Raw genomic sequence first — 26,938 nt, 5'->3', positions numbered from 1 at the left:
TAAATTAACAGAAATAATCTGCGTACCACATACTGTTGCCAGTCTATGGGTGCCGAAATGATTGTTTGTTGGTAGGCGATCAAATACTTATTTTATTCACTGAACTGCAATTGAATTTATAACATTGGTATCATGCGTTTAATCTGGATTTTTGGTTGATATTCTGTCTCTATCATTCAAAATACACCTACAATAATCATTATAGACCCTTTGTTTCTTTGCAAGTGGGCACCTTGCAAAATATGCAGGGGATCAATATTTTTTTTTGCCACTGTAGGTACACCAGAGGCCTCTTCCACGCTCCAGGTACATCAAGCAGAAAGGGGCTACTACAGCCTGTCATCAACCTATAATCAGAAACCACTCAGCAAAAAAGGTGAAATCCACAAATACCATTTATCACATAGCAGTTAAATGGCACATTTGCAAGGTATGTAAGGTGATTTATTAAAAAGAAAATTATGTATATAGGCCAACACAGGACAATACGTCCATCCTCTTTAACCAATGCAGGAGAACGAACATCTTAGAAACAGCTGAAAATAAGATCAAACAAGGTATTTACATACCAAAACTTTCTGCAACAACAGAAGGTGACAAATAAAAACGTTTAGAAAATTGAAATTAAGGCTTCTTTCTTAGAATATATTCATTGCTCACCTTTGGAGTAATGAAATCAGACTAGTAGACAGCAGCTATACTTATATACAGGGGTGATGAAATCCTTGGGAGCTCAATTAAACCATTAGACCATGGGTGGGTCAGGCAGGCACAATGCTCCATATCTGAGGACAGAGCACTGGGGCAGCCAAACACAACTGGAAAGGGAAGGGACCCCAAAGTATAAGGATAAGGGTTACCATGTGACAATAAATAAAAAGGATTCATCCTTAAGCTGCCACATCAGGATACTGGCTTAACCTGTGTGTGTGTACACAAGTGGCAGAACGGAAGATGACTGTGGACACAAGCAGATAACTGCATGACAGATATACGGGATCCGTTAACTTCCACAACGCATTTCTTCCAGCAGCACTTAGTGAACATGATCGAATGGAACACCAACAGCAATGGCTGAATAGTAAAAAGGGCATCCGATTCCCCCGTTTTAGTGACCACCCTAAACCCCACCCTACAGGTTAAAAATCAAAAAAATGTCTTTAAAAAGAAAGTAAAAGCCGGTAAAAATAAAAAACCGCTGAATTTCTAGTGAAACATTTCTCTAGCCAGTTCCATCAAATGGCTTTTATTTTACAAAGAAAGAAAGCTGGGTCTGTAAGACCAGTCCTGAATTCCGGGGGAAAGGATTCATAAAAAGCAAATTCTAGAAAGTCATGTCCTTTTAAAGCCGAGTGGTGCTAAAGTTTCCAGAAAAGTTTCAGCTTGAAATAAATATTTTGCCTATGAATATTGGCCTTTTCTTCACGTCAGGACCCCCTCAGCCAGTTTGTCTCCTCTGGTGAACCCACTCGTAGAAAAGTCCTTTTCACTGTGTTTGATAGCTGGCCATACTGTACCCGGGTGGGTTTGGTAGGACTGGCGGTCCCTGTGCTGGTGGTGGAGCCTGGGCATTGAAGCCACCCATCCATGTAGCAGACTGCGATTGTCTACATTACAGAAACAAAAATTTAGGAGTTAGCAGTTTCCATATAAAAATTCTACTTCCAGTTAAGACCAATAACAGGTCACTTACTCAACTCCGAAGTTTTGCTGATTCCAAGCTTGTCCATACATGCTGTAAGATGGCACCTGCCATCCATTGGTCACATACTGGCCATATTGCTGGGGACTGGGACTACCATACATCTGGCTCCACTGGCCCCACTGAGAATAGTCCACCTGGAAGACACAAGACATAAATCGTAAGGTACAGCAAGGATCGTGACGACATTTGCAATGGTCGGACTCTCATATTAGAGAAACTGAATGGGAATGGAGAAAGAGGCAGAAGTAGGATAAAGCTATAAAATCCCCCCCAAAAAAAAAACACATATGGGGAATGCTTTTCAAACAAACAACATTTTGCAGACAGCAGACAACCCTTTATTGTTGGTAAGCACAATACTGACCTGCTGGAAGCCCTTTGCCATGTCTGGGGTTTCTTTACCCCAGTAGCATTTCACAACATGCCCTTCTATGGTGGTGCCATTTACAGACACAATAGCATGTGCAGCACTGTCATGGCTGGAAAATCTACAAGAACAAGAGAGAAATATAGAGTTATTAAATGGAATAAAGAGCCTTCCTAAAACCTAATGCTGCTTATACTTGAAAAACTACCATATGAGCTTCAGGGTCCTGGAATAGGCAAGCCATACCATTTATCCAAAACTTCCAAATCTAAACTCAAGACGTGCCAATTACAAATACAGCCGTGGCCAAAAGTTTTGAAAAAGACACAAATATAAGTTTTCACAAAGTCTGCCGCTTCAGTATTTTTAGATCTTTTTGTCAGATGATACTATGGTGTACTTAAAGCGGTAGTTCACCCTCCTTCACCTCATTATTCCATTACTTTCGGCATCGTAGCGCGAGCTACGGTATGCCGGTCTTAAATTTTTAATCCCCGTACTCACTGTGCTATTGTTGATTGAAGAATCCGACTCCCGCGGGGAATGGGCGTGCCTATGGAGAGGGAGGATGATTGACGGCCGGCTCTGGCACGTCACGCTCCCCGAAGACAGCCGGAGTAGGTCTCGGCTATTCACAGCGCCTGCGCACAGGCTATGCGCAGGCGCCGTGAATAGCCAAGCCTATTTCGGCTATTTCCGGAGAAGCGTGACGTGCCAGGGCCGGCCGTCAATCACCTTCTCTCACCATAGGAACGCCCATTCCCCGGATTCTTCAATCAACGATAGCACAGTGAGTACGGGGATTAAAAATTTAGGACCGGCATACCGTAGCTCGCGCTACGATGCCGAAAGTAATGGAATAATAAAAAAAAAACATTTTTTTTTTTTTTAACAGGGTGAACCCCCGCTTTAAGTACAATTACAAGCATTTTATAAGTGTCACTTTATTGGACAATTACATGAAGTTTATGCAGAGTTAATATTTGCAGTGTGGACTCTTCTTTTTCAGGTCCTCTGCAACTCGTCCTGGCATGCTGTCAATCAACCTCTGGGCCACATCCTGACTGATGGCAGCCCATTCTTGCATAATCAATGCTTGGAGTCTTGTCAGAATTTTTGTTTTTTCACCCACACCTTGAGAATTGACAAGTTCTTAATGGAATTAAGATTTGGGGATCTTCCTGGCCATGGACCCAAAATGTTGATGTTTTGTTCCCCAAGCCACCCAGTTATCACTTTTGCCTTATGGCAATGTGCTCCATCGTGCTGGAAAAGGCATTGCTCGTCACCAAACTGTTCTTGGGAGAAGTTGCTCTTGGGGGATGTTTTTGTACCATTCCCTATTCATGGCTGTGTTCTTAGGCAAAATTGTGAGTGAGCCCCCCACTCCCTTGCCTGAGAAGCAACCCCACACATGAATGGTCTCAGGATGCTTTACTGTATGCATGACACAGGACTGATGGTAGCGCTCGCCTTTTCTTCTCTGGACAAGGTTTTTTCCGGATGTCCCAAACAATTGGAGAGGGGATTCATCAGAGATTATGACTTTTCCCCAGTCCTCAGTCTAATCCCTCTACCTTTTGCAGGATACAAGTCTGTCCCTGATGTTTTTCCTGGAAAGAAGTGGCTTTTTTGCTTCCCTTCTTGACACCAGGTCATCCTCCAAAAGTCTTCTCACTGTGCGTGCCGATGCACTCACACCTGCCTGCTGCTATTCCTAAGAAAGCCCTGCACCTGCGGATCTGGCAGCTGAATCAACTGTAGTAGATGGTCCTAACGTTTGCTGGACTTTCTTGGATGCTCTAAAGGCTTCTTTACAGCAATTGAACCTCTCTCCTTGAAGTTCTTTATGATCTTGATTTAGGTGCAATCTTAGTAGCAGCAATATCCTTGCCTGTGAATCCCCTTTGGTTTAAAACAATGACGACTGTATGCGCTTCCTTGCAGGTAACCATGGTTAGCAGAGGAAGAACAATGATTTTAAGCACCACTCTGCTTTTAAAGCTTCCAATCTGTTCTAACTTTATCAGCCGTGGCACAATGGCTCAAAAGTGATATGGTCCAGAAATATTTAGACAGAATAAAGGTGGATAAAGCACCTGGACCTGATGGCATCCATCCACGGATCCTAGGTGAGTTGAGCTCTGTCATTTCAAAGCCACTGTATCTAATATTTAGGGACTCATTAAAGACAGGAATAGTACCACTGGATTGGCGCAGGGCCAATGTGGTGCTCATATTTAAAAAGGGAACAAAGTCTTTACCAAGTAACTATAGACCTGTTAGTCTAACTTCTATAGTTGGGAAGATCTGGAACGTTTAATAAAAGACCACATGGATGAGTTCTTGCTGGAAAAAAACTATTTAAAGGGGTGGTTCCCCCTAAAACACATTGCTAACAATAGATTCGTAAGACCCGTTACACTGCGGGTAGGCTGGCTTTTTTTTTTTTTTAGTACATACCGAGATCTCCCCGTCTCGTCCCTTGTCGGTGGGCGTTCCTAGTTGATTGACGTTCCTCGGACGGGCGCGTACGTGACGTCACGACTTTCCGAAAGAAGCCGAACGTCGCTGCGCATGCGCCGTATAGAGCCGACTTTATACGGCGCATGCGCAGCGACGTTCGGCTTCTTTCGGAAAGTCGTGACGTCACGTACGCGCCCGTCCGAGGAACGTCAATCAACTAGGAACGCCCACCGCCAAGGGACGAGACGGGGAGATCTCGGTATGTACGAAAAAAAAAAAAAAAAAGCCAGCCTACCCGCAGTGTAACGGGTCTTACGAATCTATTGTTAGAAATTAGTTTTAGGGGGAACCACCGCTTTAAGCAGCAGACAACATGGATTCATGAAAGACAGAAGTTGTCAGACAAACCAGATTTCCTTTTATGAAGAGGTAAGTAAAACCCTGGACAGAGGCGTGGCTGTGGACGTGATATATTTGGATTTTGCAAAAGCGTTCGATACAGTTCCGCACACACGGCTCATGTGTAAGGTAAGGTCTACAGGATTGGATATATCAGTTTGTAAATGGATAGAAAACTGGCTGAAAGACAGAATTCAGAGAGTCGTGGTTAATGATTCTTACTCTGAATGGTCTAATGTTATCAGTGGTGTACCCCAAGGTTCAGTGCTGGGACCCTTACTTTTCAATATATTTATAAATGATATTGGGTCTAAAAATCAAAAGTAACATTTCTGTCTTTGCAGATGACACCAAGCTATGCAGTGGAATAACGTCCTTACAGGATGTCTCCAATTTACAAGCCGACCTCAATGCTCTGTCTGATTGGGCGACTAAGTGGCAGATGAGGTTTAATGTTGATAAATGTAAAGTTATGCACTTGGGGAATAAGAATATGCATGCATCATACATACTAGGGGGGAGTACAACTGGGGGGATCTGTAGTGGAGAAGGATCTGGGGGTTTTAGTTGATCATAAGCTCAATAATGGCATGCAATGCCAAGCTGCGGTTTCCAAAGCGAGCAAAGTCCTTTCTTGTATTAAGAGAGGTATGGACTCAAGAGACAGATATAATTTTGCCCCTGTACAAATCATTAGTAAGACCTCATCTGGAATATGCAGTTCAGTTTTGGGCCCCAGTTCTCAAAAAGGATATCAGGGAACTGGAGAAAGTGCAGAGAAGGGCAACCAAACTGATAAGAGGCATGGAGGAGCTCAGCTATGAGGAAAGATTAGAAGAACTAAATTTATTCACTCTTGAGAAGAGGAGAATTAGGGGGGATATGATCAACATGTACAAATATATAAGAGGTCCATACAGTGAACTTGGTGTTGAGTTATTCACTTTACGGTCATCACTGAGGACAAGGGGCACTCTTTACGTCTAGAGGAAAAGAGATTTCACCTCCAAATACGGAAAGGTTTTTTTCACAGTAAGAGCTGTGAAAATGTGGAACAGACTCCCTGCAGATGTGGTTCTGGCCAGCTCAGTAGATTGCTTTAAGAAAGGTCTGGATTCTTTCCTAAATGTACAGAATATAACTGAGTACTAAGATTTGTAGGTATAGTTGATCCAGGGTAAATCCGATTGCCTCTCGGGGGATCAGGAAGGAATTTTTTCCCCTGCTGTAGCAAATTGGATCATGCTCTGCTGGGATTGTTTGCCTTCCTCTGGATTAACTGTGGGTATGGAGTTGGGTGTATAGGATTTTACTGTGTTTTTTATTTTGTTTTTTTGTTTTTTGTGGTTGAACTGGATGGACTTGTGTCTTTTTTCAACCTGACTAACTATGTAACTATGTAGCCGTGGCACCTGTGTTAACAAGGGAATCGCTTATATGTCATCTGGTCCTTTTGTGTCAGGGCTGAAATGCAGTGGAATTTTTTTTGGGAATGAAGATCATTTTCATGGCAAAGAGGGACTTTGCAATTAATTGCAATTTATCTGATAACTCATGACATTCTGGAGTATATGCAAATTGCCATCCTAAAAATAAATAAATTACATGACTATCACAGGAAAGCAACCTGTGAAGTTCTGTAGGTTCATAGAAAAATCATGAGTAAGAATAGGGCACTGGACATGCAGAGGACACACTTGATCTGCACAGGGACCAAAGAACTACGTACACAACTGCTTTAATATACTATCGTATAAGTGTCTCTGGATATAGTCGATTGTACGTACAATCACTTAACATTGATACCTATGTGTCCTCACCAATATTGGCTTTATTTTTTGTAGCGCAATGAAAAAATTGTTTGAGAGTTTTTCGTGTTCAATAAAAAAGAGGGGAACATGATTGACGTCCGGCTATGGCGCGTCACACGTTCCGAAAATAGCCAAAATAGGACTCGGCTGTATACAGCACCTGCGCAGTCAGCTCGTAGTCCGTGCGCAGGTGCCGTATAGCGCCGAGACCTAGTCCGGCTATTTTCGGAAACACGTGACGCGCCATAGCCAGACGTCAATCATGTTCCCCTCTTCATAGGACGGCCTACTCCCCGCGGGAGTCTGAAAAGAAACTGAAGGATTAAACGGTAAATACAGCGCAACAAAAAAAAAAAAGGCATACTGTAGCTGACGCTAGTATGCTGGTTGGGATGGTACATAGATGTTTTTTAGGGTGAACCTCTGCTTTAAGCCCCATAAAGGAGGTGTAACTCAGCAGCAGACATGTAAAGGTCTGCATCAGGGAACACAAGCTGGCGTTTTTTACGTAGTTTATGTTGGACGTGTGTCTGGATGGGCGTAGATTACGTTCATGACGTAGGCAGTGATCCGGCGTATCTTAGGTAGTAGTTCCGACGTAGTTATGAGCATGCGCACGGGGATGCGTCCACGACACATGCGCAGTTCGTTCAACGTACTTGTCTGGCTCTCAAACCATCATTTGCATGGGGCAAGCCCACTTCCACCTACGCCGGCCTGCGCCCTCGAAACCTACGCCACGCCGACGCAGCATTGAGAACACTGGCTTTCTGAATTCCATGATTGCTCGGCGTAGCGTACATTGGTTTGCACTACAGCGGCGTAATGTGCGCCCGTTCTCTGTGAATCCGGGCCATAGTTGTGTACATACACACAAACTAAATTTGCTGATGCTCTGAAGAAAACATGTAGTAAGACATTTGTAAGCTGTCATTTCTCGTTGTGAAAATGCTAGTAGCCTCCCCGTATTGCTCCTCTGATAGGCTTGAATCCTTTAGGAAGCAGAGATGTAGTACACAGATCAGGATTCTTGCATCACACTTTGTAATCTGTAAGCTCGTTCTGGGCCAGTGGCTCAGCATTTTTTAGAAGTTAAACAATGGCTGCCGCTAAAATCCTTATAAATTCAACATTACTTTTATCTCAGCTAGAGAAGAGAATTTGTAATCTTTGCACTCTGTCATATCAGCTTGCAAATCTGTGTGCTTGTCTTCCATAAAAGGAGAAAGAAATTCACAAATTCTCAGACACCCCTTAACCCTAACGGATTGTAGAAGACAATCTAGGCTCATAATCAGAGTTGGGACAGAGGAAACAGCTTGTGAAAATACGGTATGCATACATGTGAAAGTCAAAAGCCATTTCATCAGAAAAATTGGGTCCTTGAATGCCAGAACAGGTTCTTGGCCGACTAACATAGGAATACAGGCCCAACAGGTTTATACCCAAAAGTTAGGCAGTGTGGCGGCAAACAGCACATGGTTCTAGCCCCGAGGGGGGAAGCTTATGCGAAGATGACACATTTGGGAAAGCAGAGTCGGATCTGCTCTACTGACAAGTAGCACAGAGAAGCGAGGTACAACTGTGTACCAGGTACATCAGACAGCAGCTCAACCCAAATCTTCTTGCTTCACAGACACGCAAATGCAATAGTCATAAACATCAGAACAAATCATTTAGTGGTGTGTTGTTCCAGGATATGTGCAATGTGCGTCTTGTAACGTGCCAGGTTTTCAGTCAGTTGGCTGCTTCAGACTTGTAACAACTGAGCAGAACCACCATATACGACTTTGCTTACGTATATTGAATTCAAAATTATAGGAAACAAATATAATACACTGAGTAAAACAAAAAAAAAAATACAAAAATACAGATACTGAGCTTTTACATGTGTTTAACAATCAAAAACCACATTATTATGGAGTATTCACCTGATAAAAGAGTAGCCTTTTTCTGGAAAAACTCGAATTTCCATAATCTGTCCAAACACGCCAAATGTCTGTCTCATTAGCTGCTCTGTAATGAAAATAAAAGTTGGGTAATAAGTAATAGATCCTCTCAGCTGGGAGTCAGGAAATTTCTATATTACTTAGGACATAGTGTCATTGAAAAGCCAGAAAAAGCGCATTTAAAGTTGAACTACAAGTACAACTTTCTGTTCAGATTTTTTTCCTCAATAGGCACAAAGGAAATGTATTCACTTTGTGTGCAAATGCCCTTGCAAACCCATGTGGGAAGCGTGACGCTGTGCTCCTAGGAGACATTGCTAACTAGTCCCAGGAAACATTGGGGCGCTGGGAGAAAAAGCGACACGCCCACTCCCGCGGGAGGTTAACCAGGAAGTGCCTGCTTCAGACACCAGAACAACGGTATGGCAATAATATAAAAATGTATGGATAGAAAATTGTTGGCATAGACACTGAGCCGGTCTGATTAAGGAATACTTTAAAATTAGGGGGAACCTCCGCTTTAAGATAAAAAGCCTTCTGTGTGCAGCAGCCCCCTAACACTTACCTGAGCCCACGAGTGTCTCAGCCGTCCGTTTTCCCTCTCGGTTGGCTGAGACACAGCAGCGACGCCACTGGTTGCCGCTGCTGTAAATCAAAGTAAGCTAGCTAATCAGGGGAGAGAGTGGGAAGGGGCCGTGGCTCTGTGTCTGAATGGATACAGGGTGCTGGGACTTGGCTCGGGTGCCCCCATAGCAAGCGGGTTGCCGTAGGAGCACTCGACAGGAAGGAGGGGCCAGGATTACAGAAGAGGGACCCAAGAAGAGGAGGATCTGTGCTGCTCTGTGCAAATCCACTGCAAAAGAGCAGGTATGTAGAACATGTTTATTATTTTTATAGGAAAAAAACAAGACTTTGCAATCACTTTAAGCACTCATGTCAAGAGGAGAAAAATAAAAACCTAAAATCGTTCGCCTAACCGCCCCCAGCAGAGTGTATGAGAATGGAAGCATCTTACCAGTTAAACCTGATCCGATCCCTCCACAGTATACTGTACAATTTTTTGTACTGGACTGGTTCACAACATCTTCGAATCTCAGCTGCTTTGTATTACCTGAAGTAAAAAAGCAGAAACATCAGAAAAGCTCCAAGCTATAAAAATGTGGCTGGAAAGCCGAGAGCACTACTCACTTTCTTGTGCGCTTTTTGGTGCGGGTGGTTTCCGAGTTGCCCAGTTAGTTCTGATCTGTCGGCCACCTAACCACTGTCCTCCCATATGTACTATGGCATTTTCAGCATCCTAGGAGCAAAAGGTACAGGTAAGAGTACTGCTATGAAAACTTGAACACAAAAAAAAATGGTGCCACAATGACCAGCAGATTATCAGTGAGACACTGGAACTCTAGCCAATCTTTAGACCCCTTTCAGGCGCCCCAGCCCATTGGAATCAATGGGCAGCACTACCAAACCAATGGCAAAGCGTCACTGCAGCTGCGCTTTGCGGGCGGTTTTAAACTTTTTCGCCTGTTAGCGGGGGTTAAAAGTGCCCCGATAGCGGGCGAATAGCGCCACTAAAACGACAGAAAGGTGCCTCTAAAAATAGCGTTGCTTTCCCGCTGACGCCCCCACCACCCCAGTGTGAAAGGGGCCTTGGAGTGGGGAAGTAAAGTTGGGTTAGAAGCTTTAGGCTCCACTAAGGAACATTTCCCCTGAGTTCTGGTACCAAGGCATAAGTGAAAGATTGTCCGCCCAGGGAACACATCAGTAAAAAGCTGAAAGAGCGGGACACTGTGGGCCAATCCCAGGAAAAGTACCAGATCTCGGAGATGCAGCATTAAAACTGTACTAGGTGGTACTATACTCTGCTTAAGCTCTCTACTATATATCCCCAAGTCCCAACGCAGTGCTTTCGCAGTTGTCACTAAGTTGGTTCAATCTTTCATACCTTTTGGGAATGCAAAAAAATAACCCTACACTGGCAGGAAATGTTTTATTATTGTATCATTTGCCCCTCCCTTTTAGATTGTAAGCTCTAACGAGCAGGGCCCCCTCCAATTCCTCCTGTATTGAATTGTATTGTAAAGCCTCGTACACACGATCGGATTTTCTGCAGACAAAGCGTCAGACTTTTGTCTTAAGAGCGTTGGCCAGGAACTTGTCTTGCATACAAACGGCACGCAATTGTCGGCCAACAAACACAAACGTACTATGTGGCTTTTCAGCTCTTAGCGCCACCCTTTGGGCACCTTCTGCCAATGTCGTGTTTGGCGAGCAAGCGCGTTTCTATTTTGGCCTTTAGTAGACAAGCTAGGAAAATCTGACAGTTGTCCGTGGAAAATTTATAATCCTGCCATCCAACATTTATCAGCGGAAAGTCTGACAACAATTGTCTGATGAAGCGTACAAACGGTCGGATGTTCGGCCAACAGGCTATCACACAATTCCTGTCAGAAAATCCGATCGTGTGTACGAGGCTTAACTGTACTGTCTGCCTTCATGTAAAGTGCTGTACATACTGTTGCTTCTACACAAATCCTGTATAATAAGCTCATTACCAATTTAGCGGGTGAACAGATTACTTTAACTCTGGTTCAATGTTTATAGTTTTCCACTACTTCTGATCTCCCGTGCCCTCCAGAGAGATTAATACACACTTTATGTCGGACTATGCACTTGGGTCATTGCATATCACTGGAAGTCTGAGGCTAGCCCTTTCTCATAAATTCTCTCTAGAATGGATGCGATTATGTTGATGGAACAAATATTTTACACTATTCTAAATCCTGTCTTGATGCTAAATGGGATCTGTGGTTCTTGTATCCTTTACCCACAGAAGATTAACGCAGATAACGCCATTTGTATTGTACTATCTATTGTCTCATTTAAGCGAGGTAACACACGGAGGCCAAAAGAGTCGGTTCGGCAGTAACCAGCTAACTTTGGGGCCATTTGCACATCTTACAAGTGGCTTCTGTCAATCAAACATACTGGAAAACAGGCATCCAATCAGCACTCGCAGCCAGTGGCTGTTTTGGCGGGGGTGCAGTCCCGTCAGGATATAAAAGTCACAGCGGGGAGATCTAATGCGTTAAGTACGGCGATCTGTAAGTTTTTATTTTTTCCCCATTCAGCCCACTGGGTTGAAAGGAAAAAAAAAAAAAAAAAACGTGTACCCAGCATTACCTTAGGCTGAGTGGCTTTCTAGCATCATTTTTTATATATTAGATGCACCTGAAGTACAATAAATATATTTGTAACTTGAAGATGCCCTTTTTTTTTCTGTTAACTTCATTTTTGATATCTATGTTTTTAACGCTTTATACAGCCAATATGCATCATTACTTCCCCCCCGATTACTTATTGAACTTTTTGATATATTTTCTGTATGTTGGAATTTAGTCTCCATTCACACCTAGGTGATTTGAATCATGGGCAGAATCGCCGCAATTCTGTCCTTATTTTCAAAATCACGGCAAAACGTAGGGCGCGTTTGCGATACCATCACTTGCTATAACAGTGCGATTTTTCCACGGTTGCAGTGCGATAAATCGTGCAGCAATCGCGGCAAGACCGCCAAGCACAAAGAAGCAGGAGCTTTTTTTTGCCACGATGGGGGTGCCATTAACAACTACGCTCTGCATTTTTGCCGTGATTATGGAATCGCGGCGCTTCTGCCTGCGAATCAAATCGCCTAGATGCAAATGGAGCCTTATACTTTATTTCTGCACTTCATAAAAGTTTGTAAATAACAAATAAATCCAAGAGCTTCTAATTTTTCCTCCGTCACGTCGGGAGATGACTTTAGAAGGAGATGAATATTTTGGACATGTGCGCAATGAACACACAAGACACTTACCAACTTATTGTAGAAAGAAACAAATCCGTAACCCTTCGATTTCCCCGTTGCCATGTCTTTCACTACTCTGGCATCTCTGTGGAAAAGAGATCACAGAGATAAGTTCATGGCACAAAGATGAATAAGCAATAAATAAAAACTAAAGGAACCACACACACTGTTATTGGCAGATATTCCTCCTCCATCTTTATCCTTAATCTAGTCTTAGGAGCACTGACTCTCTAAGCAGCTCTGACATATTGCTAGAGATCAATGATATCTACAGCACAGAATTCTAATATTAACACTTTGTATTAAACATGCAACCTAACCATTACACTAGAAAATAAAATATGGTCTCTCTCTAGTCTAGCACTAAGCCCTGGCTCACCATGCACTCACTAATATCAATGGCTGTAGAATATATAAAATATCAAAATGGAAAAGAGGAAAAATAGGAATTAAAAGGCATACATGGCCTGTTAACAGATTTCTTTATTTTTCTTGCTCAATTCTTTACCACCATTTTGGAGTTTGGGCAGCTGTAAATTTTGAAAAATTGACATTTTCAGAAAATTTAAGAAAGGCGAATAAAACTAAAGAACAATAGTTCAGCACACCAGTACAAAACAACAAAACTAACACAGAAATGTATTGTGTCATAGAAATCTGATTATACCAGTAGAAAATAAATAAGAATAAATAGAAATGAGAAAAAAAAAATCTACAACTGACTCCAGTGTGCACAGTTCCTTGCAGTTAGGCCTTCAAGAGAGTGTCCATATAGCAGCCATTCTGCAAAATAATCAGAATGCTATTATGTTTAATGATGAGTGGGAGGGAGGCAAGAATCCTTACACCTGCACAGTGACCCAGAGACACACAGCAATATTCAACACAAGTTACATCAAGACAGAGAGATGGTGTGGAGTACACCCAGCACTGGTGATCAGCTGATCCCTATATGAAGACAGAGCGACAATGCAGAGCATGCCCAGCACTGGTGATCAGCTGATCCCTATATAAAGACAGAGCGACAATGCAGAGCATGCCCAGCACTGGTGATCAGCTGATCCCTATATGAAGACAGAGCGACAATGCAGAGCATGCCCAGCACTGGTGATCAGCTGATCCCTATATGAAGACAGAGCGACAATGCAGAGCATGCCCAGCACTGCTGATCAGCTGATCCCTATATGAAGACAAAGCGACAATGCAGAGCATGCCCAGCACTGGTGATCAGCTGATCCCGATATGAAGACAAAGCGACAATGCAGAGCATGCCCAGCACTGGTGATCAGCTGATCCCTATATGAAGACAGAGCGACGATGCAGAGCATGCCCAGCACCGGTGATCCAGCTGATCCCTATATGGAGACAGAGATGGTGCAGAGCATGTCCGTAACTGGTAATCAGCTGATCGCTATAATCACAATAATCAGCTCATGTCACATGGAGACAGAGCAAAGGTGCGTAGCATGCCCAGCACTGGTGATCTGCTGATTGCTACAATTATCACCAAATATTTTTCATTAGCTCTCCAAATTCACCATGGTTGCTATCTGGAGGCACAAAAGGAATTGCAAACAGGTCATGCTGTTCACCAGCGAACTGCTCCCATAGATAGACAGATAAATACTAGGTATGTCCATCAGCCCATACTTACTGAATTAGGAAGGGTGCGCCGGTTTCCGTGCCACACACCATGACATTCCCATCAAACAGCAGGAATGCCAATAGCGGTCTCAGACCAGCTGTACCAGGACCCAAGACCCTGACAAATAATTGGCTGAGGACTGTCTGTACAGCCACAAGTCTCCAATGCTTTATTACATACATATATATATATATATACAGTCATAATATAACATATCAGATTTAACTGAAACAAACAGAGAATTCAGATCATTGGGCAAATACGTACAATGTACATAACCATGTTGTATTAGATATGAGAGAGATTAAAACAACTCACTAATACTTACGAGATTTTACCAAATGGAGCAAAAGCCGATTTTATGTCTTCTGTGGTAATTTCTGGACTCAGATCTCCAACAAATACATGGAAGTGATCTGCAGAGAGAAATGTATGCAATCAGTGTGCTTCACAGAGAGACCGAACTGGGCTGTAAACAGAACTGGGTGCTAGCTGAAGCTACACACACAACAGTTATCAATAGAACATGAATGGGGGTACTTTCAGATACACTTTCCAGTGTCCAATTGACGTTTGGAGAATCTGAAAACACTTAAAGTGGAGGTTCACCCTCAAAACAATTTTTGACATCACACGGAGCCGCGCCATCCTACCGACAGAATGCAGGTGGTTGTTTTTTTTTCTCAGCACATACCTCTTAATCACGGCGATCCCGCGGGAGTGGGTGTTCCCAAGCACTGCCTGTGATTGACAGGCTTCCGAACGGCGCATACTGCGCGTCACAGGTTGCCGAAAAAACCCGAACGTCGGTGCGGCTCTATACGGCGCCTGCGCACCGACGTTCGGGTTCTGTCGGCAACCTGTGACGCGCAGTATGCGCCGTTCAGAAGCCTGTCAATCACAGGCAGTGCTTGGGAACGCCCACTCCCGCGGGATCGCCGTGAGTTTAAAATCCTGATTAAGAGGTATGTGCTGAGAAAATAAAAAAAACACCGGCATTCTGTCGGTAGGATGGCGCGGCTCCGTGTGATGTCAAAAATTGTTTTAAAGGGTGAACCTCCACTTTAATGTAGTAAGGAATAGAAGTGTTTTAAATTAAGATAAATTAAGAGAGAATACCAAGAGAGGCAGCCTAAACAGCACATGGACTTGTAAATGCTATCGGCCAGACTTTCTCTTAACCCCTTTCCTGCTGGAGGGGCCTGCAACAAAAAGGGATTAATAGCACTATCATACAGTGAAGATGATTGCTGCCACAATGGAGGAGACAGCTGTGTTATGTCCCTAGCTCAACTGTATACTTACTCGATGTGTCTTTCTTCTGACTGCTGGGCGTTGTGGCCCAATTCACCTTCACCTCCTGCAGAAAAAAAGCAGATAGCGGATTAGCACAGAGAAGAGACTATAGTGGAGAAAGCACTGGCTTCTGACCAACAAGCAACCACTGTTCCCCCTCCCACAAACGACCAACAATTTCTAGATTTTAAATCCCAACTGCGTGATGGAAAAAAGCAACCCACTTGCAGTGCCCCCATTCCCTAAATAACTCAAAGGGTAGAAGAGGAGGCTATATCAATTATCCTAACCCTTCCTACAGCACTCTGTCCTTTAATTCTCAGGGCAGTGGGTGGGCCCTTATGTGCAATACAGGACCTGTGTGAATGAGGCATTAGAGAGGAAATTTCAGGCGGTCACTGCTGGAGCGAAGGTTGCGGTAAGAAGTAGGGATGAGCTCAGGCGTCATCACACACTCCACGTGCAGAGCCCCCCAGGAAGTCTGCACGGCGCTGCGCTAATCACTGGCAGGGAGACATTCTCTGCAGCCGAGCATCGGGACAATGTCTCCCTGCCTGTGATTAGCGCAGCGTCGTGCAGACTTCCTGGCGGGCTCCGCACGTGGAGTGTGCGATTACGCCAGAGCTCATCGTTAGTAAGAATAACACCTGATTTTTATATCCCATAGCAAAAAGAAGCACATAACCCTTGAAAGTGTTTGGATACATCATCACAAGGGTATTTGTCTCCTTTGCCTGGAGTTGGACTTTAAAGCTGAAACTCCAGCTTTTGTTAGATTTTACATAGTTTGTTTGGGCCAAATGAACTATGTCCCTAATTAACCTTTGAAGTCACTGGATGTGAGGTGAGGTGTTCTGGGTTGGAGCGGAGACATTCTGTCTGATACCCAGGACACAAGATCGTTGTTCAGCCAGCCAGAGAAAGTGATGTATTCTATCAATAAAGACAGTTTCCTGTGATTGGCTGAGTCAGAGGCACAGGCTGATGAAGTCACAACCTCTCAGAATCTTTGTATACATTGCTTTCTCTGATTGGCTGAGCGACGATCAGATGAACTCTAATGTGTTCCGGGTAAAAGACCGGAAATCTCAGCTCGCACCCGATATGCTCTATGTAGCCTCAGCTATAAACCGTTTATACCGCACATCCAGCGGCCTCACATGTTAGAGAGGGACATCGTTCATTTGGGCCAAGCTGGCTGAGATAATTTAGAATTCACCTAGGCGGCGTATTTGACCTGCAGCTGACCTTCTCCTGACGCGCTTTAGACTGGTTTGAGCTACTTTTGCATTTCTTTAGGACTTGTATGGGGGAAAAAGCAGAAGTTCTTACACAAAGGAAAAACTCACTACCAGACCTGAGCATTTCTAGAGGTTCCCCATAAAATAGCAAAATGTTCACTTTAAGATTTAGGTACACTTTAAGATCAGCATAAATTACTGTGAAACCTAACTTTTCTGGTGCAGATTGTACAATAAACCCCATAACTGCTACCGACACCCCACCCTCTTCCACTAGGACAAGGAGAACAGGGCACATCTAGGGACAAATAGATACAAGGTACAGTAGATAGTAGTGCCAGGATCTAAGAGCTCAGTAAGGGTTCTTTCACACTAGCGGACCGTTCGTCCGTTCATTACAAGTCCGTTTACGGACTTGTAATGAATCCCTATGGGATCGCGTCCGTTAGCGGATGGAGTATCCGCTAACGTCCGCGACCATCCGCGTCCGTCGGGATCCGCTTTTGCGAACGGAAGAAACCCTATTTTTCTTCCGTCCGGCGGAACGGATCGGATGCAGACGGACAGACGGTCCGTCTGCATCCGATCCCCCATAGGGGAGAGCGGAGCAGAGACAGGGCGGTCTCTGCACCGTGTGCGGGGACCGCCCTATCCGCCGACAGCTCAGCGGGGATGACGGATGATCCCCGCTGAGTTTTGGCGGACACACGGAGCGGACACAGAAACGGTCCGCTCCGTGTGAAAGGACCCTAAGGCTGCACCACCACAGCACAAGTACAGAGACTTACATAAAAAAAAGGAGTAACATCTGGATTCCCTATAGAGCATTACGGCAAAAGCCAAAGTACCAAATCCATGCCACATCTCTCCACACAAATCATAAACCCATCTCACCTTTCCCAAGATCTTCCGCCCATTCATTGCTGCCAATGCAGCAGCAGCGTCTCTATGTTCATAAAACTCCACAAAACAATAAGGGTCATTGCTGCTATTCGGCATGGCAGAGAAGCCAGTAGTTGCTGCCACCCTCCGACCGTCCGTTTGCTAAAATTCAGAGAATAAAAGTCTTTATACACACACACAAGACAAACAGATTAAACACATCCTCATTGGCACCTTGCACTTTTTCAGACAGACATATCGTTCAATGAAGAGCACAAAACGTTTACACTGCAGACAGAACGCCCTTCCAAATACCTTCCCAGAAAGGGAAGCCACTCACTCACTGCTGCTCGGGAACTCAATCACATGTCACATGGTAGGGGGGCGCTCATATGGATGTGCCCCTTCACTAGTCAGAGAGAGAACACACACATCGATTGCACTCTCCATCTCCAATTGGGTTTGCATCTCTTCACACTGGCATCAATGATCAACATATCCATCTCCTCAAGCTCCCCACATCAGCCATAAGTTCCACGTACAAATATATAGGTATATCGTCACTCAACACTACATAACTTCCACCTACAATTATATAAGCCTCTCCTCGCTCAACACATATAAGCCATAACTTCCACCCACAGTTCCATTCTCTCCTCACCCACCCCTACATCAGCCATAACCTCCAGTCCAAATGCAATCATTTTAATATGAAAAAGCAGTTCAGCAGGTTAAATTTTCCAAGTTATTGAAGCAAGACCTCTCAAATCAACTGGAGGTAAACAAAAGGTAAAGCATCAGAACACAGAGCAAGGAGGAAAAGACAGGCAAGCGGCAGGACACGGAAGAGGCGGCAAGCGGCAGGACACGGAAAAGGAGGCAAGCGGCAGGACACGGAAAAGGAGGCAAGCGGCAGGACACGGAAAAGGAGGCAAGCGGCAGGACACGGAAAAGGAGGAAAAGACAGACAAGCAGCAAAACACAGAGCAAAAGGTAAAAACAGGCAAGCGGCAGGACATGGGTCTGGATGTAAACAGGCATAAACACAAAACGGGGAGCGGCATGTAAACACGGATAAGCAGGACATGAAAAAGGAGGTAAACACAGGTAAGCAGCAGGACATGGAGTCAGTGGTAAACATTGATAAGCAGCAAAACATGGAGCAACACATGTAAACAGCAAGATATGGCCTTACTTACATCTGTAATCATTTTACAGCTTTTACATGGCCCAATCTGACTGAATAACTGAAGAATCAGGACTTCCGTTACATCCCTAGAGAGGTTGCCTACATACCTGTGGAAGAAACAAAATAAAAGAATGACTTTGGCTCTAAAATTAAATGTCTAGGTTATTAAATTCTCAAAGCCCCAGTCCAATTAAAAAAGCTAAAACAAGGGCCATCAACTCTTTAAAAAAAAAAAAAAAAAAAAAAAAATCTAGGTTTGTGTTCCTGACTCAAAGCAGTACATTCTATCGCTCTCAGCCTCCTCCAAATTATTATTATTTGGAGAAGGCTTCTGTGCTCAGACTTTTTTAGTGTCACTATGTCTATTCTGCAGGGTTCCACTGTATGTATGTGGAAACATAACCACCCTCTCTTGCTTGCTCCTGAGATGGAGATTTTTAGTGTGCATAGAGCATCTAACTTTCACAGGAAATTGGCATGTAACTTCAACTGCCTTTACCACCAAGATGCCAGTCCAGAGACAATATATTCAAGTATATGTAATCGTAGGGGTCTAGTAAAATATTCAGGTTGTTACACAGCACCAGCTTCAACTAAGTATAACCTTAGTGGTGGTTTATTCACGACACAAACGGCAATGAATTATAGTATAAAAACATAAGATCAAAAAGTGAAAAATATATAGAAGTAAAAAGATAATGTCATAAAATTATCTGTCCAAAATAAGGAGTAAAAAATAAAAACAATAGATGTGGTCTAAAAAGTCAGCTCTCCATCAAGAGGGACTTCACTGTCTTTTACTTGGTCTTATCCTGTAAGTGCAATACCCAATATATGGACCCTTTTGCTTCACATACTGCACTTAGATTGGCGCTGCTTCTCTCCCATTCTCTTTACCTACAGAGCCACTTCATGCTCTGATGGCGAGCTGCGTATTCACTAAACACATAAGATTTCTAGTTAACAAAATTATTTTATTAGACCAACATGTACTGGACTGAAATATGACTAAAACCATTGTAGATGACTAAAACTAAAATGGCATTTTAGTGAAAAAAAGACTATAACTAAATCAAAATTCAACGCCAAAATTAAAGTGGTTGTACACACTGTACAACCACTTTTACCTACAGGTAAGCCTAAATTACGGCTTACCTGTAGGTGCTCGAAATATCTCCTAAACCTCCACGGTTTAGGAGATATTTACAGAAATGACGGGCACCAATGTCTACGGCGCGTGCCATTCCTAAAGGAGCCTGTGCTGTGACTGGCGGCATGTGGGAGTGATGTCATTGGAGCTCTGGCCAATCACAGTTCCGGACCCACGATAACCGGAAGTAACCCCTGGGAGAGATGCTGGCTGCCCGAGCGGTGTACGAGGGTGGCTGTGGGGGCTTCGATCGGAGGCGAGTATTACATAGTGAGCTAGTATGCTATGCATACTAGCTCATTATGCCTTTGTCTTGCAGTTTTTTTTTGTTTGTTTTTTTAGGCTTTACTTCCTCTTTAAGACTGGTTGAGTGATGCTGGGCACCTAGTGGCAAAGTAGTAGTACTGCAAGAAATGGCTCCATTACTGCTGCAGCCCGAGCTTGTAATATTTTTTTGATGGGTGTTCCAGCGTATTTGATTCATTTTAGAACATTCCAGTACAGTTCTGTGCAGGAAAATGTTCTACCTTTTTTCTGGAACCAGAACGCACTGATGTGAACAATGCCATGAAACCTATTTTCTGTGCGTTTTGTATGCAGAAAAAAAAGCAATGCAACGCACGTGGTGTAAACTAGCCCCAAGTTAAAAACTTTAATAAACGTATGGGCAAACATACAGAAGCACTACAAAAGCGCAAAGATATATAGAAGGACTGCCATTCAGTTTGCAGACTTAACCAAGTCCTCCTCCATAAGTGGAATGCCTCCTAATGTCATACAGTCTCTGCATGCCTAAAGAGTACAGAACCCTCAGCACAACACCAATATATCACCGACAACACTATGCCGCCGCTGTAATAAATACTAAATAGAAAAGTGAACTCAGAGTTCAGAGCATGACTGCGAGTTCCCTGGGAGGACCATGTGACCGGCTCTGACCACTGAACAGCTAGGTATTTCACATTGCATTACACGTGTCCAAACTTGACCAGGGTGGAACTTGGAATAAGGTTGAAGAATGAGTGACTGGCAAACGACCTCTCCTTCCTCTCCGCTGATGCCAAGATCTTGTTCTCATGACATATAAGAAAATTGTAATGTGAAGAAAGGAGGTAGTTTGGACCGTAATAGACCAAGGTTACCAACGCTTTAAGCTGGTTATACACTAGTACATTTTTGTACAAAAATTATCAGAACATTTGACAGCTTGACAAAAATGTTCAAATATTTTTACGTGGTTTTAACATTTGATTTTGTAACAAATGGACTTTAAAAACCCCTTTCACACTGGGACCGCCCGTGCGCTAGCAGTAAAGCGCAGTTTCTTTTTGGAAGCACTGAATACAGCTCTTGACAAACCACCCCAAAGATGCCGCTTGCAGGACTTCTAACGTCCCACAAGGGCACCGCCCCAGTGTGAAAGCACTCAGGCTTTCACACTCAGAGGCAGTTTTCAGACTATTTCCAGCGCTAAAACGCCTGAAAACTGCCTCAGTGTGAAAGGTGTCTAACTGCTTGCGGACCTGCTGCAATACATTTACTGCAGCAAGTCGACAGGCACAATTACCTACCTGTATGTTGCGGCTTTCTTCCAGGTCCGCTCCTATGTGCAGACCTAGAAAACGTTGCTGCTATTCGCTGCAGCACAAGCTGATCGGCTCAGCGATTGACAGAAGAAAGACCTGTGTTGGTAAACACAGAGCTCTCTCCATACAGCAGCCATGTGCTGTTTTTTTTTCTCTCCCTACAAAGAAGGGACACCAACACACTGAACACCACTCACTAATCATTTTTAGGCACACATTTAACCCCTTGATTACTCTAGATCAGGGATATGCAATTAGCGGACCTCCAGCTGTTACAAAACTACAAGTCCCATCATGCCTCTGGGTGTCATGCTTGTGGCTGTTAAGAGTCTTGCTATGCCTCATGGGAATTGTAGTTTTTGCATTAGCTGGAGGTCCGCTAATTGCAAATCCCTGCTCTAGATGTTACCCCTTTCCAGCCAGTGTCATTTGTACAGTAAGTGTATGGTATTATTATCACTGATCACTGTATTAGTGTCACTGGAGATGTCATTGTCAGTTAGCATCCTCCAGCGGCAGTTAGTGTCGGATTGCCTGCTGCACTATCGCAGTCCCACTACTAAGGCGCTAATCACCATTAGAAGTATATAAAAATAAAAAATAAAATTCCAGAATATAGCCCATGGTTTTTAGATGTTATAACTTTCAAGCAATATACACCTATCAGGGTTTTATTTTTTTTGCTGAGAGCAACAGAAGGGACTTTTCTGAGATAAAGTGGTTGTAAACTCTTACAGACCACTTTGACCTACAGATTAAAGCGGTTCTCCACCCTAAAGTGGAGTCCCGCTGATCGGAACCCTCCCCCCCTCCGGTGTCACATTTGACACCTTTCAGGGGGGAGGGGGGTGCAGATACCTGTCTAAAGACAGGTATTTGCACCCACTTCCGGCCACACACTACGGGCAAAAGACGGGTTTTTCTGACTTCCCGTCTGTCGCCCGTTGTGTGCTGGGAACACTCGGCTCCCAGCACACAGCGGGAGCCAATCGGCGGGCGCAGCGCGACTCGCACATGCGCCATAGGGAACCGGGCAGTGAAGCCGCAGCGCTTCACTTCCTGGTTCCCTCAGCGTGGATGGGGGGAGCAGCAGAGAGACGAGCGATCGCTCGTCCTCTGCTGCGATCGACGCTGGACTCCAGGACAGGTAAGTGTCCTAATATTAAAAGTCAGCAGCTGCAGTATTTGTAGCTGCTGGCTTTTAATATTTTTTTTCCCATGGCACATCCGCTTTAAGCCCTGTACACACAGGCCAGAATCTCGTCAGGAAAAAAAACGTGTTTTTCCTGACGAGATTCGTGGCAAGAATCTTGCGCCACCCGAGTGTACACACTGCCGAGAAAAGAGAACATGCTTTTCTTTTTTTTTTTAGCAGCCGTGCCCGCCAGCTCGCGGGAGTGATGTCATTGCAGCTCTGGCCAATCACAGCACTGGAGCCCGGAAATAACCCAGAGACATGTCGCCGGTCACAGCGGTGTTCGGGGATCACTGAAACAGCTTCAAACTAAATTAAGCATTTCATAATGAGCTAGTATGCGATGCATACTAGCTCATTATGCTTTTGTCTTACAGGGTTTGTTTTTGTTTTTCGGGTTCACAACCACTTTAAACGTGAGGTTTAAAACCTTTTGCATTCAGCATTTAAAATCATATGGTCATCTTACAAAAAAATTTTTTTTTTTAACTGAAGCAGTCCTGAAAAAACAAATTTTACACGGTGAATCATTAAAGAGACTTTCAATCGTAGAACAAAGTTTTACAACAGAGTAGTCCACAAAGAAAAGGGTTCAAATTTACTCCTCCGATCTCTGCTGACGACCCTTCTAGGAGTTTGAGATGCCCGGTCCCTATGTGCAGGTTGTGCTTCCTTCCTCTGGGCCCTACACCAAGACATTTATGAATGACTGCTGAGGTCACTGTGGGCGTGCACCACCTCATGAATTTGCAACTGGGGTCATCTGTGCTCTAGCAATCAAGTACGCTGGGTAGTATGGTCCACCTACATCCTAGCAACCTGCATCTTTGTAACCAATGATGCTAGGTGGTACAAGCAACTTGGGGCCACCTGCATCCCAGCAGCCAAGGATGCCTAGCAACCAAGGATGCTAGACACTGGGGGCCACCAGCGTCCTAACAACCAAAGATGTATCCATGCAATCAGTGACCAACTGCATCCAAGCAAGGATGCTAGGCATCAGGGGCCTCTAGTGTCCTAGCAACCAGTCTGCCTGCATCCTAGCAACTAAGGATGCTAGGCGGCATGGGATACCTGCATCCATGCAATTAGTAACCAACTGCATCCGAGCAAGGATGCAAAGTATCAGGGGCCGCCAGTGTCCTGGCAACCAGAGTCTGCCTGCATCCTAGCAACCAAGGATGCTAGGCAGAATGGGATGCCTCCAACCAAGGATTCTAGGCATCAGGGGCCAACGGTTTCCTAGCAACCAAGGATGATAGGCAACATGGGATGCCTGCATTATAGCTATCAAGGGCCGACTGCACCTAAGCAACCAAGGATGCTAGGGATCAAAGGCCAACAGCATCTTAGCAACCAAGGATGCTAGGCAGATCAGGAAGCCTGCCTCCAATAATTTAGGGCCCACTTATATCCCACGTAATAAGTAAGCTAGACATCAGGGTTCACCAGCATCCTAGCAACTATGGAGGCTAGGCGGCTTGGGATGCCTTCATCCTAGCAACCAAGAATGCTAAGCACCAGGGCCCACTTGCATCCTAGCAACCAAGGAGGCTAGGCAGCAACGAATTCCTGTATTCTAGCAACTAGGCCACCTTTGTCCTAGCAACAAAGGATGCAAGGCAACAGTGGGAGGCTGCATCCTATGCTGTTGAACAGAGTGGCAGGCTATGGTGCCAGGCACAGTGGTCTGAATGTGGCAATAGCCTTGATGTTGCACACAGCATTATTTACACCCATGTGAATGATGTATTATTCCAAAGATTAATCACTATCTGAATATAACCTGACTAGGCCTGCGGACACCCCCCCGTTACAATACACGCCGGGCCTGCTGAGCCCCCCAATACAATACGCGCCAGGCCTACGGACCCCCCTCCCCGATAAAATACGCGCCAGGCCTACGGACCCCCCTCCCCGATACAATACGCGCCAAGCCTACGGACCCCCCGCCCCGATACAATACGCGCCAAGCCTACGGACCCCCCGCCCCGATACAATACACGCCAAGCCTACGGACCCCCCGCCCCGATACAATACACGCCAAGCCTACGGACCCCCCGCCCCAATACAATACGCGCCAAGCCTATGGACCCCCCCCCCCCCCCCAAGTACAATACGCACCAAGCCTGTGGACCCCCCCAGTACAATACGCGCCAAGCCTGTGGACCCCCCCCAGTACAATACGCACCAGGCCTACGGACCCCCCATACAATACGCGCCAAGCCTGTGGACCCCCCAGTACAATACGCGCCAGGCCCGCTGAGCCCCCCCCCCCGATACAATAAGCGCCAAGCCTACGGACCCCCTCGATACAACACGAGGCAAGCCTGTGGACCCCCTAGTACAATACGCTCCAGGCCCACTGAGCCCCCTACAATACGCGCCAAGCCTGCGGACCCCCCCCCCCCCCAGTACAATACACGCCAGGCCTGCTGAGCCCCCCCAATACAATACGCGCCGAGCCTGTGGATCCCCCCAGTACAATACGCGCCAGGCCCGCTGAGCCCCCCCGATACAATAAGCGCCAAGCCTACGGACCCCCTCGATACAACACGAGTCAAGCCTGTGGACCCCCTAGTACAATACGCTCCAGGCCCACTGAGCCCCCTACAATACGCGCCAAGCCTGCGGACCCCCCCCAGTACAATACACGCCAGGCCTGCTGAGCCCCCCCAATACAATACGCGCCAAGCCTGTGGATCCCCCCAGTACAATACGCGCCAGGCCTGCTGAGCCCCCTACAATACGCGCCAAGCCTGCGGACCCCCCAGTACAATACGCGCCAGGCCTGCTGAGCCCCCCCCCAATACAATACGCGCCAGGCCTGCTGAGCCCCCCCCCCCCCCAATACAATACGCGCCAAGTCTGCGGAACCCCCCGTACAATACGCGCCGGGCCTGCGGACCCCCCCAGCACAATACGCGCCGGGCCTGCGGAACCCCCCGTACAATACGCGCCGGGCCTGCGGACCCCCCCCAGCCCAATACGCGCCGGGCCTGCGGACCCCCCCAGCACAATACGCGCCGGGCCTGCGGACCCCCCCCAGCACAATACGCGCCGGGCCTGCGGACCCCCCCCAGCACAATACGCGCCGGGCCTGCGGACCCCCCCCCCAGCACAATACGCGCCGGGCCTGCGGACCCCCCCCAGCACAATACGCGCCGGGCCTGCGGACCCCCCCCCCCCCAGCACAATACGCGCCGGGCCTGCGGACCCCCCCAGCACAATACGCGCCGGGCCTGCGGACCCCCCCAGCACAATACGCGCCGGGCCTGCGGACCCCCCCAGCACAATACGCGCCGGGCCTGCGGACCCCCCCCGCACAATACGCGCCGGGCCTGCGGACCCCCCCAGCACAATACGCGCCGGGCCTGCGGACCCCCCCAGCACAATACGCGCCGGGCCTGCGGACCCCCCCAGAACAATACGCGCCTGGCCTGCGGACCCCCCCAGCACAATACGCGCCGGGGCATGCAGACCACCCCTGGTACATAACAATACGTGCCAGGCTGGGAGCCCAGACTATACCGTCAGGGGCCCAGAAAATAGTGCTGGGCCCCTAGTATAATGTGTCCTGACTACACCATCTGGAATCATGTAGAATGAGAAGCAGGCCTGGGGCCCCTTGCTCAACAAGTAGCAGCACATACCACGTAGGGCCCCTGTGCAGTATGTAGTAGGCCATGAGCCCTGAACATCCCCACCACACATACATGCAATATTCCACAACCCTCGTTATGAGGCCGGGGCCCCCTGCAGCCGATGCTACACTGTGAGAGGGGCCCCTGAGGCAGGCAGTGAGTGCTCCGGGTACTTACAGGGTGCGGGGTTGCCCGTCGTCGTCCATGTTGGCCGGGGGGAAGGGGGGGTACAGGCTCCCGGTGCAGGAAATACAGGGAAGCTCCGTCCGGCCCGGTGGAAAATGGCGGCCGCGGTGGTGACCAGTCAGAGAGAGGCCGCCCACTGCGCAGGCGCATCACCACCGCACGCTCCCGACGCCCCGGCTGCTACGTCACCCATGTGAGCCGCGCGCTCCTGACTGAGTCCACGGGTACGAGCCCCGCCAATAGCGCCACGGCTTGTACATGAGGAGAAGAGCAGGAGGAAGCTTGTGTGCTGTGTATATATGATAGAAGAACCTATAAAATGTATACACAAATCATTATATACCTTATATATATCCTATATCATGTGTGTACATGCATATACA

The 26,938-nt window shown here is 46.1% G+C and overlaps 1 protein-coding gene across 1 annotated transcript; it reads right to left on the bottom strand.

Annotated features, from left to right (window-relative positions):
• Nucleotides 1–377: 377 nt before the first annotated feature.
• TIAL1 (TIA1 cytotoxic granule associated RNA binding protein like 1) lies at nucleotides 378–26,699 on the bottom strand. Its single transcript, XM_040361472.1, has 12 exons — nucleotides 26,547–26,699; nucleotides 18,805–18,901; nucleotides 17,618–17,767; nucleotides 15,492–15,546; nucleotides 14,515–14,602; nucleotides 12,551–12,626; nucleotides 9,886–9,994; nucleotides 9,713–9,808; nucleotides 8,680–8,764; nucleotides 2,070–2,193; nucleotides 1,694–1,839; nucleotides 378–1,607 (listed from the first exon to the last, which is right to left on the bottom strand). Exons 1-12 carry the CDS (start codon nucleotides 26,573–26,575, stop codon nucleotides 1,487–1,489), a joined length of 1,176 nt encoding a protein of 391 aa, XP_040217406.1. The 5' UTR covers nucleotides 26,576–26,699; the 3' UTR covers nucleotides 378–1,486.
• Nucleotides 26,700–26,938: the final 239 nt, after the last annotated feature.

This window comes from Rana temporaria, chromosome 8, assembly GCF_905171775.1.
Source record: "Rana temporaria chromosome 8, aRanTem1.1, whole genome shotgun sequence".
Taxonomy (NCBI): domain Eukaryota; kingdom Metazoa; phylum Chordata; class Amphibia; order Anura; family Ranidae; genus Rana; species Rana temporaria.
This window is presented reverse-complemented; position numbering and strand designations above follow the sequence as displayed.